The sequence below is a fragment of the Capra hircus genome, chromosome 7 (assembly GCF_001704415.2).
Source record: "Capra hircus breed San Clemente chromosome 7, ASM170441v1, whole genome shotgun sequence".
Lineage (NCBI taxonomy): Eukaryota > Metazoa > Chordata > Mammalia > Artiodactyla > Bovidae > Capra > Capra hircus.
In genome coordinates, this window is record NC_030814.1 from 782,149 (window position 1) to 796,799 (window position 14,651).

Consider the following 14,651-nt stretch of genomic DNA (forward strand, 5'->3'; position numbering starts at 1 on the left):
GCCGCGATGATACGGAGGCAAGGTGGCCATCCGGCTGCCACTGGGTCCAGCCTCTTGGAAAGGTAAGCTACAGGTCGCTTCCATGTTCCCCATTTTTGTGTTAGTACCCCTTTTCCTATCCCCTGCTTTTCATCTACAAATAATTGGAAAGGCTTAGATGGATCAGGGAGGGCAAGGGCAGGAGCTTCCAGCAAGGCTCGCTTGAGCTCTTGGAAGGCCTTCTTCATTGACTCAGTCCATTTCCAGTCCTTGTTTTCCTTGCTCCCTTCATATAGGGGCCTAGCCTTTTCTGCAAACCCCAAGACCCACAACTGGCAATATCCCACAGTTCCCAGAAATTCTCTCACTTGCCTAGGGTTAGGCAGCTCAGGGATCTGGAGGATGGTTTCTTTCATGGCCTGTGTTAGCCACCTCTGGCCCTGTTTTATCTTATAACCAAGGTATGTAACCTCCTGCTTGACAATCTGGGCCTTTTTGGCACTGGCCCTGTAACCTAAAGTCCCCAAGGTTTGGAGGAGGTCACCTGTTGCCTCTTGGCAATCTTTTTCTGTAACCGCTGCCAGCATGAGGTCATCGACATATTGTAATAAAACAATGGTAGGGTGTTCAAGCTGATACTCACGGAGGTCTTCATCCAGGGCCTTATTAAATAACGTGGGCGAGTTTTTGAAACCCTGTGGTAAGCGAGTCCATGTCAGCTGCACAGGGGTCTGACCACCGTCTTCCTGCCATTTGAAGGCAAAGATCTCTTGGCTCGAGGGGGCAAGAGGCAAACTGAAAAAGGCATCTTTTAAATCTAAAACAGTATACCAAATGTAGTTTGGAGGCAAATTGCTTAGCAGTGTATAAGGGTTAGGAACCGTAGGATGAATATCACTCACCCGTTTGTTGACTTCTCGTAGATCTTGAACTGGTCTAAAATCAGTCCCCCCAGGCTTTTTCACAGGCAACACAGGAGTGTTCCGTGGGGACCGGCACCTTTTTAGGACCCCTGCATCTATGAGGCGTTGTATATGAGGTGTGATTTTTTTGTCGAGCCTCTCGACTCATGGGATACTACCGTACCCTCACTGGGGAAGCACTGGCCTTTAGTTCTACAATGATAGGGGGCCTCTGTTTGGCTAGTCCCATTCCTGCTGTTTCAGCCCAGGCCTTAGGGTATCTTTGAATCTATGGTTGTACTTCGGGGTTTATTGACGCTGGGGCCTCTGGCAAATATAGTCTGTATTCATCTTTCAATGCCAGAGACAAGACCTGGAGAGGATGCCTGGTCCCATCTAAGACTGACACTTGTCCGTGGTCGGAATGAATTTGGGCATTCACTTTAGACAATAAATCTCTTCCTAGCAAGGGTGCTGGACACTCGGGTATCACCAAAAAAGAGTGGGTTACATGGTGGGCCCCCAAGTTCACATGCCGTTTTGTAGTCTATCCATATCATTTAGTCCCGGTTGCTCCCTGTACCCAGCTACTTTTTTTAGACATAGGTCCATCTTTTTGGTTTAAGACGGAATATTGGGCTCCCGTGTCTACCATGAAGCCAACCGGTTTCCCCTCCACATTTATGGTTACCCAGGACTCGGGGAAGGGCGTCGAGCCCTGACCCCCGTAGTCGCTATCCTCTCCTGCGTAGAGGATATGACTTTCTGGGGAAGGGGTCTCGTTCTTGGGGGTTCTGGGCCTCTCTTTCAGATTTTTCTTGGGGCATTTATCTTTCCAGTGTCCAAACTCTTTACAAAATGCACATTGGTTTTTCTCAAGCTTACGCCTCGTTTTTTCTTCAATTTTTGAGTCCATCTTTTTCCCTTTTTGGAACCTGTTTTTGTTTTCAATCCCAGCAAAAAATATCTGGGCCAGTTCTTTTTGATTTTTACAGTTTTCTTCAGCTCTAAATTCTCTTTCTTCTCGTCTAATGCGGTCCTCTCTCTCCTCTGGGGTCTCTCTATGTTTAAACACTCTCTCAGCTGCTCTCACTAGATCCTGCAGGGATTGTTCACTTAACCTCTCTATCTTTTGTAACTTTCTTCTAATATCGGGGGCTGCTTGATTTACATACCATCCGCTCGTGACTCATCTGCCTGTGGGTCTATAGGGGTATACTGTCTAAAGGCTTCCATTATCCTTTCAAGGAAGGCTGCTGGGCTCTCATTTGGCTCCTGCCTCACTGAATTTATTTTGGCCAAATTTGTTGGCTTCCTGGCGGCCGCTCTAAGGCCGGCCATAAGAGTCTGGCGGTACACTCGGAGATGCTCCCTACCTTCAGCGTGTTCGAAGTCCCAGCTGGGTCGCGCCAAGGGGAACCCTTCCTCAATAAGGTTAGGCTGTATCGTGGGCCTCCCATCCACCCCTGGCACATTTTTCCGAGCTTCTGAGAGGATCCGTTCGCGCTCCTCTGTAGTGAAAAGCATGTGTAACAGTTGCTGACAATCATCCCAAGTGGGATTGTGAGTGAAAAGGATAGACTCTAAAAGATCAATAAGACCCTGCAGTTTTTCAGAAAATGAGGGAGTCTGGGTTTTCCAATTGTACAGATCACTAGTGGAGAAGGGCCAATACTGATGTGTCCGCTCTCCACCCTCTCTGGCTGGCCCCGCCAGGACCGGAAATGCGTGAACGGTGGAGGAGGGAACTTCTGGGTCTTCTTCTTCCGCTACGCTGGCCATTCCCCTTGTCCTTCCCCGAGTTCCCCGGGCGGGGCCCCCTTCTCGGGGAGGAGCTGAAGGCTCGGTTCCCCTCCTGATTTCTCCCGATGAAACTTGTGGAACCTGTGGAAGCAAGGGCGGATGTGGATCCGCATATGGGGGTGGGGACAATTCGGTCTCCAGGTCTATCAGATTAGGATACGGAGAAGATTCCTGGAATACCGGTTTTGGTCGATTTTCGTCCTTTTTTCTTTCCTTCTCTTCGGAAGACTTCATGACTAGCACCTGTGGGCTTGGCGAGGTTGGAGTTGGGGAAGAGGGATGGGGAGGTTTAGGAGGTTTAGGAGGAGTGAGAACAAAGGGTTTAAGCCATTCCGGCGGGTTTCTCACTAGATCCTGCCAGGCCAGAATATAGGGAGTCTGGTCTGGGTGCCCGGCAGGACCAGGAGTGAGCACCCTCTCTTTAACTGCCTGGATAATTTGGGGATTGAAGGTTCCCTCTCACGGCCACCCGACATCAAAGGTAGGCCACTCGGCGGAACAGAAAGTCACCAGTCGGCTCTTCTTCACCAGTAATGATAGATTCTGAGCTCTAGACTTGAAATCAGAGAAGTGGTCAGTCATCAGAGACAGCGGAGTAGAAGCAGTTTGCCCCATGGGTACAGAGAACACGAATAACAATGAGACTCACGACAACAGAGCCGGCACAGAGACACAGGAATGGCACAACAAACAGGTACCCAATCCCAGCGTGCTTTGGTCCTCTTTACACCGCCAGAAACCCCTTCTCTACTTGCACGTGTCTTACCGTCAGGACGTCCTCAGTGCCAGCTGCCCTCCTGGTACGCTACCGGGGACTCGGCCTCACGCTGGACTTGCCTCTGCACCTATACCCAGATGCCTCCCCAGTATGATACTGGGCCCCGGACGTAGTCTGGGCCTTTACAGCGTTAACACCGGTGCTCAGAGCTCATACCTCCTAACGAGGTTGCCCCCTTCTACCAGGAGTGTTGTTCTCCCTGGTTGGATGGAGATCCCGGATGAGCCCCCAAATGTTATACACCGAGCCTGTATCTCCGAACCGACCGAGAGAACAAGTCCACCACAGTAATGCAAAGGCAAGAAGGGAGTTTATTTCTAGCGCACTAGGGCCCAAGTCTCATCCAGCACAGTGGAATCTGACAAGAGCCCCGAACAAAGGATTATGGCAGCTTATATACAGGCAGCTCTTTGTCTCAGTTACAGGGGTAGCTGGCGTTACATGATTGGCTAGGCAGGATGAGTTCACGTCCTGTCTCCCCTTGGTTGGTGTGTGCGGGAAGTCTTCCTAATTTGGTCGAGGAATGTTCTGTTAAAGAACCATAACTCAGGTCCTAGGCTTAGTATACCTCGCTGAGCTTGTCGTAGCCGGGGTTTGGCCCCAACAGTATACATGTATCTATTCTTTCCAGATTATTTTCCCATTTAGGTTATTACAGAATATTGAGCAGAATTTCCTGTGCTATACGGTAGATCATTGTTGGATATCTATTTTAAATATAGCAACATGTACATCAATTCCAAACTCCCAATCTGTCTCTTCCCCTACTTCCCCTCTGGTCATCATTAGTTCTGTCTCTAGGTCTGTGAGTCTGTTTCAAATAAGTTCATTGTACCATTTTTTAAGATTCCAGATATAAGCAATATCATATGATACTGGCCTTTCTCTTTCTGACTTACTTCACTTAGTATGATAATCTCCATATAGAATATAGGTCCCATCACTTCATGGGAAATAGATGGGGAAACAGTGGAAACAGTGTCAGACTTTATTTTTGGGGGCTCCAAAATCACTGCAGATGGTGACTGCAGCCATGAAATTAAAAGACGCTTACTCCTTGGAAGAAAAGTTATGAACAACCTAGATAGCATATTCAAAAGCAAAGACATTACTTTGCCAACAAAGGTCCATCTAGTCAAGGCTATGGTTTTTCCAGTAGTCGTGTATGGATGCAAGAGTTGGACTGTGAAGAAAGCTGCTGCTGCTACTGCTAAGTCGCTTCAATCGTATCCAACTCTGTGTGACCCCATGGACTGCAGCCTACCAGGCTCCTCTGTCCATGGGATTTTCCAGGCAAGAGTACTGGAGTGGGTTGAAAGCTGAACACCGAAGAATTGATGCTTTTGAGCTGTGGTGTTGGAGAAGACTCTTGAGAGTCCCTTGGACTGCAAAGAGATCCAACTAGCCCATTCTAAAGGAGATCAGCCCTGGGTGTTCTTTGGAGGGAATGATGCTAAAGCTGAAACTCCAGTACTTTGGCCACCTCATGTGAAGAGTTGACTCATTGGAAAAGACCCTGATGCTGGGAGGGATTGGGGGCAGGAGGAGAAGCGACAACAGAGGATGAGATGGCTGGATGGCATCACCGACTCAATGGAGTGAGTCTGAGTGAACTCTGGGAGACGGTGATGGACAGGGAGGCCTGGAGAGCTGTGATTCATGGGTTTACAAGGAGTCGGACACGACTGAGCAACTGAATTGAACTGAACTGAACGTTACTTTATTTACTGTGTTTACAAAGCATTGTGGAATGCTTTGCAGTTAGCAAGGTAACTTTATATCCATTTTCTCATTTTATTTTCATAATTATGTTGAAAAGGAAATATTGTTTTTCCTCCTCAACAAATGTAAAACCATGGTGGCTTCAGTTCAGTTGCTCAGCCATGTCCGACTCTCGGCAACCCCATGGACTGCAGCATGACAGGCATCCCTGTCTATCACCAAATCCTGGAGTTTACTCATGGTGGCTTAGAGGCAGTAAAGAAAATGAGTGGAATGAGGGAGAAGATGTTTAATTCTATGATAATTTTGCCCAATCCCCAAATTCACTAATTTACCAATTCTACTTTTATCTGAATATAAGCAATCTGGTTAAGAACTGGGGTGTGGTTTAAGTGTGAGTCACTAGGCAAAGCTGGACACAAAGGTGCCTGTCTAAACACCAAGAAGGAGGCCCTGGCCAGAGAGCTCTGACTACAGCCCAGCCATGTGGACAGCCTGCTCATAGACCTCCAGCCTCGTGAACCGTGTCCTTGTTTACACTACCCATTCTGTGATACTCTGTTATTGCAGTCCAACCTAACTAAAACAACCTCTGAGGTTTGGGGATTTTTGCCTCCAAATGACTATAAAGCCCAATGAAAAGGTCATGGACTTGCCTACTTTCTGATGTGAGGCCGCAGCCCCTGACTGATGCCGCGACACTGCTTGGAAAGACTCTAACCCTAGTCTTCCCAGGCATAGTGATCTACAATATTGCATCAATTCCTTTTACATGTGACACATATGCTCTTTTAACGCTGTGTTTTAGGGAGGTAACTAGTGATAGCATGCTATGTAGCCCAGGGAGCTCCGCTCAGCTCCCTGTGGTGCCCTGATGGGAAGGAAGTCTGAAAGAGTGGAGATATATGTGTGCAAATGGCTGATCCATTCTGCTGTACTGTAGAAACTAACAACATTGTGAAGCAAGTATACTCCAATAAAAATAAATTTTTTTAAATTTCTGCTGATTCAGCTCTATGTTTACATATTCTACTTCATGTTTTCTATTGTGGTTTATTACAGGATATTGAACAGAGTTCCGTGTGCTATACAGCAGGCCCTTGTTGTGTATCTGTTCTGTATATAATAGCTTGCATCTGCTAATTCCAAACTCCCAACCCATCCCCTGCCCCCTTGGAAACCACAAATCTGTTCTATATATCTGTCAACACATTTTTAATATTCCATTGCATTGGACAAAGAGATATACTTAGGATTTTAGGGAAACAAAAGCTGAAGAAAATGACTATGCCACTAAATTGTTGGCCTTATGCCTTGGTCCTTTTTTTAAAATGCCTTAATCATTTCACATTTAAGTTCCTTCATTTGTAAAATATAGATAATAACAGTATCTATCTCATGGAATCTTCATAAGGACCAAGTTATTTATACACTAAGGCATGTAGAACAATACCTAGTACTTAATTACATGTATTAACTGTTATTAATAATGATCATTATATCCTCTTTGGATAATGTGATGTATCAACAATTAAAATATCAAATAAATTAACTCAGAAATTTAGAAAGCAGTAGAAACAGGGACATTGTCAAATATTTAAGAATAAATTCTGGGTGTTGTGAGGCTTGAAGCTTACACAAGCCTCAGAAAGAGGCACTCTTCATAAGAAAATAAACACAAACTTACAAATATAAAATTAGGAATGAAGGATGCCTACATCAGCAGTGCTCAGAAAGTTAAAACAGATATGTGCCTCAGCAGGTGAGTTGTTAAAAAAAAGTACTGGGACATTCATACAATAGAATACCAAAAAGTCATTTATAGTAATGAGGTTTGCACTAACATGGGAAGGGCTGCATATTAAGTGAGAAAAGCAAGGTGCATTTTGGCAGATAGGCTAAGTGGTCTAGCCAACATTCATTGCTTCAATTTTGCTTACTAAGAGATCTTAGTATTCCTTAGTTGGGAGGCAATGTGCAATTTTTCTTTAAGGAAAGTTAGACAAATACCAGATAGGCCAAGCAAAATCACAGGTAGATGTTTGGGTAGAAAACTGATATAAATACCTTTCTTTCTAGAAAGGGCAAAGAAAGTTGATTCTCTTGAGTTGTGCTTGTTTCCACGTTTCGTCTTTCTGCGATGGTGCTGAGGTCAGTGAACAGGACAAGAGGGGTCAAGTAAACTAGACGGAGGGGGGACACCTCACAGCTCGTTATCATGGATTCAGGAGGGGCAAGTTCATATTAACAGAGTTCTGTGTCACAGACTGGGAGTAAGACCTTTATACTCCTATTGCACAAAATTTTTTTTCCATCTGTGACCTAAAGAATATTTTGTCATCTTTTCTTGTTACTCTCTATTCTCTCCCCATGGAAACTGTAGAAAGAAAGAAAGTGAAGTCGCTCAGTCGTGTCTGACTCTGCGACCCCATGGGCTGTGGCCTACCAGGTTCCTCCATCCAAGGGATTTTCCAGGCAAGAGTACTGGAGTGGGTTGCCATTTCCTTCTCTAGGGGATCTTCTCAACCCAGGGATTAAACCTGGATCTCCCGCATTGTAGGCAGACGCTTAACCGTCTGAGCCACCAGGGAAGTCTATGGAAACTGTAAGCTGATTTCAAAAAGAATTTTTTCAAGATGAGTGCTTTAATCTTTCCAGTTAACATCATTTGTATCAGTAACTACAATATTTTTAGATCTCACATTAGTCAGTAAAGATTTATTTTTTTGAGGGTCTGACTAAGAACAGGAAGACAGGAAATACAGCATGTCAGACTTCACACTTGGATCAAAACTTAAGATTGTTTCCTTCTTTGCAGCAAACCTATACTACAGACTTGTGTGTTTTAGCTTTAATCCCATGATTCATCATGGATTGGATTGGGACTTTGTGAGAAAGAAAATCTTGCTACATTCAGGGTGCTTATGCCCTGATAATTCTTTTCCATATCATCGGATGCAAACAAATTTCCTCTTGGAATGTCACTGAAGCCAGGAAAACATGTGCTCAAGGCATGTTCTTCCAGCCATTCAGAGCACCCTGATGAGCTTCTGGAAGCACTTCCTTTGGTGGCTGTGCCACGTGGTTATCTGAGCATCAAAAAAGGAAATAGCTCTGCCAGGGTTCCCGCGCTGACAGTACAGCAGATTCGATGCACACAGTCGTCAATAGTGACAGACCACCACGACGGATGACAGATCAGACGCTTTCAGTAGCCAGGCCTTTGGCAGCTGCTGTAGTAGCTGCAAGAACTGGGCACTTTCCGCAATGGAAATCCCCAAGTTTGCTCTCTCTCTGTTCCAGATCACCATGAATATGTATGGTTGCTGCTTTTTCCTGGCAAAGAAAAGTTATAGTAAAATCTTCCTTCTTCTCAATCTCAACAAAAGCCATAGTTTGTTTTTGTTTTTGTTTTTGTTTTTAATCACCTGTGCTTTACAGGATTCCAGCAGGCTTTCCTTATTTTGAGTTCTAGCCAGCTGGGAGAATGGCCTCCTGCTCCACTTGCTTATCCAACAGCCACGAACAGATAGTTTAACTTCTAAAACCCCTCAGCTAAGCTTTGAATTTCCTCTGGGGAAACTGCACTGAACATAAGGGTTTGATGTTCATTCAATTGCTGGGCAGGAAATTAGATTTTTATTTCTGGTCCGGAATCCATATCCAGCATGCAGACAGCTTCATGTAAGAGTAAATATTTAAGTTCTCTGAGGCCAGTGTTTTCTTTATGATATCTGTTAGTCTTCTAGCAGTAGCACATAATCATCTTAGCCTTGTAATGTCTGAGAGAGACAGGAGCCACCATTCACGATTCAGGCACTCTGTTAGACGACTGAGAGACTTCTTTGCTCTTATCCTTGCACATAAATAGAGACGGGGACTACTTTTTCACTTTACATACAACGAAACAGAGGCCTGGAGAGGTTAGATAGTTTATCTTCTAAGCAGCAGAAGCAGGAAGCACCCGAGACTTCATGGACAACGCTGATCTGAGAGCTAGAAGTGATAACAGGGAGCTTTATAGAATTGGTCTGCATTGTGAAGCACTCTTGTGACAAAGAGAGGCTGCCCCAACCTCCCTATGAAGTGAAAAGAGAAAGACTGCACGTCCCTGTTTCTGCAGTTAGGACGGGCTTTAGTTAAACCGAAAGGCAGGCAAAGTGAGACTCAGGGCCTTCTCCATCTCTGCACTTGGCAGCCCCTGCTTAGCACCATCCATGTGGTCACCTGGGACCGGAGTCTGGGCCCGCTTCCAGATTTTACTCCACTTCCCTTAGTCTTAGCTGTTGGTCATGGAGGGAAGGTAATCGCAGAAGAGCGTTGTCTTGAGGAAGTTTAGTTCATAGAATTTGGAAAGAAACAGACTGGGTTCGAAAAACAAGTCCTCCCCTTATTAGTTCTGTCACTTTGGATAATACAAGAGCTCATTCCAAAAATTTGGAACATGGAAAGTTCCTCACGCGGTTGTATCCGCATTAGAGATGATGCAGATGTATGATGAGGCTCACAGTAGGTACCACTGAGATACAGCTGCTACTCACAGTTGAGAGCAGAATTTGGGGGCAGATACGAAACCAAGGAAAGATGATGAGGGAAGCAAGGGAGAGAGGGAGAGGTGCACCCAACGGAGTGCAGGCCCAGGGAAAGCGAGGACACGCAGGGACAGCAAGGACCGCAGGGACAGCGAGGACACGCAGGGACAGTGAGGACCTCAGGGACAGCGAGGACACACAGGGACAGTGAGGACATGCGCAGGGACAGCGAGGACACCCAGGGACAGCGAGGACACGCCCAGGGACAGCGAGGACACGCCCAGGGACAGCGAGGACACGCCCAGGGACAGCGAGGACACGCCCAGGGACAGCGAGGACATGCCCAGGGACAGCGAGGACACACCCAGGGACAGCGAGGACATGCAGGGACAGCGAGGACATGCCCAGGGACAGCGAGGACCGCAGGGAGAGCGAGGACACGCCCAGGGACAGCGAGGACACGCAGGGAGAGCAAGGACCGCAGGGACAGCGAGGACACGCAGGGACAGCGAGGACACGCCCAGGGACAGCGAGGACACGCAGGGAGAGCGAGGACCGCAGGGACAGCGAGGACACGCAGGGACAGCGAGGACACGCCCAGGGACAGCGAGGACACGCAGGGAGAGCGAGGACCGCAGGGACAGCGAGGACACGCAGGGACAGCGGGACAGCGAGGACACGCCCAGGGACAGCGAGGACACGCAGGGAGGAGGACCGCAGGGACAGCGAGGACCGCAGGGACAGCGAGGACACGCAGGGACACGCCCAGGGACAGCGAGGACACGCAGGGAGAGCGAGGACCGCAGGGACAGCGAGGACACGCAGGGACAGCGAGGACACGCCCAGGGACAGCGAGGACACGCAGGGAGAGCGAGGACCGCAGGGACAGCGAGGACACGGACACGCAGGGACAGCGAGGACACGCCCAGGGACAGCAAGGACACACAGGGAGAGCGAGGACACTCCCAGGGACAGCGAGGACACGCAGGGACAGCGAGGACATGCAGGGACAGCGAGGACACGCCCAGGGACAGTGAGGACACGCAGGGACAGCAAGGACACGCAGGGACAGCGAGGACACGCCCAGAGACAGTGAGGACACGCAGGGACAGCGAGGACACGCAGGGACAGCGAGGACACGCCCAGGGACAGCGAGGACACGCAGGGAGAGCGAGGACCGCAGGGACAGCGAGGACACGCAGGGACAGCGAGGACACGCCCAGGGACAGCGAGGACACGCAGGGAGAGCGAGGACCGCAGGGACAGCGAGGACACGCAGGGACAGCGAGGACACGCCCAGGGACAGCGAGGACACGCAGGGACAGCGAGGACACGCCCAGGGACAGCGAGGACACGCCCAGGGACAGCGAGGACACGCAGGGACAGCGAGGACACGCAGGGACAGCGAGGACACGCAGGGACAGCGAGGACACGCCCAGGGACAGCGAGGACACGCCCAGGGACAGCGAGGACACGCCCAGGGACTGCGAGGACACGCCCAGGGACAGTGAGGACACGCAGGGACAGCGAGGACCGCAGGGAGGGCTTCCTCTGTGCACAGCGAGAAGAGGCAGAGGGAGGCAGCAGGGGCCTCGTCAAGAAATATGGAAGTGTCCAGGAGCATCTCACCCAAAGATGCGCGCAACAAACGGCAGGATTGGAAGAGCCCTAGCAGAAGCAAAAGAGATTAAGAAGACTTGCAAAGAATGCACAGAGTAACTGGACAAAAAAGATCTTAATGGCCTGGATACTAGGATGGTGTAGTCTCCCACTCAGAGCCAGACATCCTGGAGTGTGAAGTCAGGTGGGCCTTAGGAAGCACTGCGGCCAACAAAGCTAGTGGAGGTGATGGAATTCCAGCAGAGCTATTTAAAATCCCAAAAGATGATGCTATGGAAGTGCTGCACTCAATTTGTCAGCAAATTTGGAAAAGTCAGCAGTGGCCATTGGACTGCAAAAGGTCAATCCTCAACCCAGTTCCCAAGCAAGGTGGTACTAAGGAATGTTCAAACCACTGGACAATTGCACTCATCTCCCCTGCTAGTAAGGTTATGCTCAAAATTCTCCAAGCTAGGTTTCAGCATTATGTGAACCAAGAACTTCCAGATGTTCAAGCTGGGTTTATAAAAGGCAGAGGAACCAGAGATCAAATTGCCAACATTTGCTGGATCGTAAAGAAAGCAAGGGAATTCCAGAAAAACATCTACCTCTGTTTAATTGACTACACTAAAGCCTTTGACTGTGTGGATCGCAACAAACTGTGGAAAACTCTTAAAGAGATGGGAATACAAGACCACCTTACCTGTCTCCTGAGAGAGCTGAATACAGGTCTGGAATCAACAGTTAGAACTCTGTATGAAACAACTGACTGGTTCAGGATTGAAAAAGGAGTATAACAAGGCTGTTTATTATCATACTGTTTATTTAATTTATAGGCAGACCACACCATGCAAAATGCTGGGCTGGATGAGTTACAAGCTGGAATCAAGATTGCTGGGAGAAATATTAACAACCTCAGATACGTGGATGATACCACTCTAATGACAGAAAGCAAAGAGGAACTAAAAAACCTCTTGATAAGGGTGAAGGAGAAGAGTGAAAAAGTAGGCTCAAAACTCAATATTTAAAAAACATGATCGTGGCATCCAATCCCATCCATTCATGGCAAATAGAAGCGGAAAACGTGGAAGCAGTGACAGACGTCCTCTTCTTGGGCTCTAAGGTCACTGCGGATGGTGACTGCAGCCATGGGATTAGATGACTGCTTCTTGGCAGGAAAGCGATGACAAAACTAGACGATGTGTTAAAAGTCCAAGAAATCACTTTGCAGACAAAGGTCCATATAGTCAAAGCTACGGTCTTTCCAGTAGTCATGTACAAATATGAGAGCTGGACCATAAAGAAGGGAGAGTGCTGAAGAACTGATGCTTTCAAACTGTGGTGCTGGAGAAGACTCTTGAGAGTTCCTTGAAAAGCAAGGAGATCAAACCAGTCCATCTTAAAGGACATCAACCCTAAATACTCTTTGGAAGGACTGATGCTGAAGCTGAAGCTCCAATTCTTTGGCCACCTGACTTGGAAAGCTGACTCACTGGAAAAGACCCTGATGCTGGGGAAGGCTAAAGGCAGAAGGAGAAGGGGACGACAGAGGATGAGATGGTTGGATGTCATCACTGATGCTATGGACATGAACTTGGGCAAACTCCGGGAGGTGGTGAGGGACAAGGAAGCCTGGTGTGCTTGGGGTTTCAAAGAGTTGGACGTGACTTGGTGACTGAACAACAACCACAAAATGAAACCAATACTTTTCCAACAAAAAAATAAAAGAAAGAAATTTAGGGATTTATGATGTTACTAGAGTCAAAAGCATATCCTTAGATAATTTATAGCCACCCCAGTTTAAAATGAAAAATATGTGCATCTAGAACCCTCTCTTAACTTGGGCTCACCTTGCCTGCTTCGTATTGCCACCCTCATTTGCTCTTCTTTGGAGACTTCCTATCTTGAAAACGAGATTGGATCAGCCTCTCTTCAACAGATGTCCCTTTTATTGGCACTAAGGTCCTACTGAGAATGGGACACTGTCCAATGTCTGTCCTTCTCCCTCAACTTGGAAACAGAGGGAAAACTCCCATGCAAGTGTCGGGAGACAGTTCCCCATGGAGCTCTTGGGTTTCTGCAAAATTCACAGGCAGAACTAACTGCCCTTTCGTTCTCATTTGTCGTCTCCCAGACTGTGCAGAGGGAAAGCCTTAAGCTAGTGCAGGCGTCTCCACGCGGAGCGGAGCACGGGCTTGCCTACTGTCCAGTGTAATAAAGACAGTGCTTCCCTTGGGGACTAAGGCGGATGGGTCTGCTCTGAGGCCGTCAGTAGCCTGAGACTCTCTGTCCTCAGGATTCCACTGCCTGCTCCGTATCCGCCTGGGCTGTCTCCTCCGCAGCAGGGGGCTGAGGAGCAGGGAGAGCGAAGCTGAACGGGAATCTTGTGTTGCTTGCGGTGCTGTGACTAACGAAGCCATCGTCCCTAACCCAGGATTCTCTTGGCTTCTGCCAGCATGAAATTGACAGGCCAGCTTATGAGCTTGAGCGGAGATGAAACTTCACAGTTCTTGACGCAGCGCATGTGAGGACTCTGAACTGCGCCGCCGTCAGCTCAGAGGACTCAGGGCTCTCTTCTGCTGACGGAGCTCGGGGGTCTTCGGGCGACTGTCGCGGGAGAGGTGACACTGAACTGCATCGCGACAGACGAGAAGCTGGCCGAGTGGGATGAACACCAAGAAGGAGAAATGAGACATAGGTGTGCACATGTTTGGGAGAAACTGGAATGTTCGAGTTCAGACTGCAAGGGAGTGGGCGTGGCAGGAAGTAACCTAAAAAGCAGTCTGGGACTACTCTGAGTAAAGGAAGAAGAAAGCCTGATCTCTGCATTTTCTGCTTTACTGAACAGTCTCGTGTGAACAGTCTCACTTTACCAGCACAGCAGCTTTTTAAGGTGTTACTAGCCTTTTTGAATAAATTGAGTCTCAGAAAGTTTAACTTCTCCAAGAATAATCAGCTAAGAATAAATACTAGAACGATGATAGAAAACCAATGTCTTTCTTTCAGCCACTCAATGAGGAGCTTTTGGTTCTTACTCTGTAGGTGACATCAGGGACCATCTGTTTTCTGTTGCTGTTGTTTGTTCACTTTCCTTTTAATTCACGTCAGAGTGTCCTAATCAAGAACATCACAGCCAGACAATTTGGAAGCAGCATGAGGTTTTTGAATAGGGGTAATCTGGCAAGAGTGAGTAGTTATAAGATAATTTTAATGATGCACTTGAGCATTTTTAAGGGGCCTGGAACTGGGTATATGGATAAGAGAATAACTAATGGACTTTGGAAGTGTAGTATATAATAAAGATGAAATGATTTTAAAAAGGCACAGAGTTTATAG

At 47.7% G+C, this 14,651-nt stretch overlaps 2 protein-coding genes across 2 annotated transcripts; one reads left to right on the plus strand and one right to left on the minus strand.

Annotated features, from left to right (window-relative positions):
• Positions 1,870 to 2,918, minus strand: LOC102185832 (the record flags this gene model as incomplete). Its single annotated transcript, XM_018051633.1, is given in 2 exon segments — positions 1,870 to 2,057; positions 2,060 to 2,918. Coding segments are annotated over 2 exon segments (1,047 nt in total), but the record flags the coding sequence as incomplete, so codon positions are not given.
• LOC108636418 (filaggrin-2-like) lies at positions 10,056 to 11,435 on the plus strand. The gene has a single exon (XM_018051634.1). It carries the CDS (start codon positions 10,056 to 10,058, stop codon positions 11,433 to 11,435), a length of 1,380 nt encoding a protein of 459 aa, XP_017907123.1.

What these genes read in the sequence shown, in the direction of transcription:
- LOC108636418 (XM_018051634.1), top strand. Translation starts at nt 10,056, where the DNA reads ATGCCCAGGGACAGCGAGGACACACCCAGGGACAGCGAGGACATGCAG.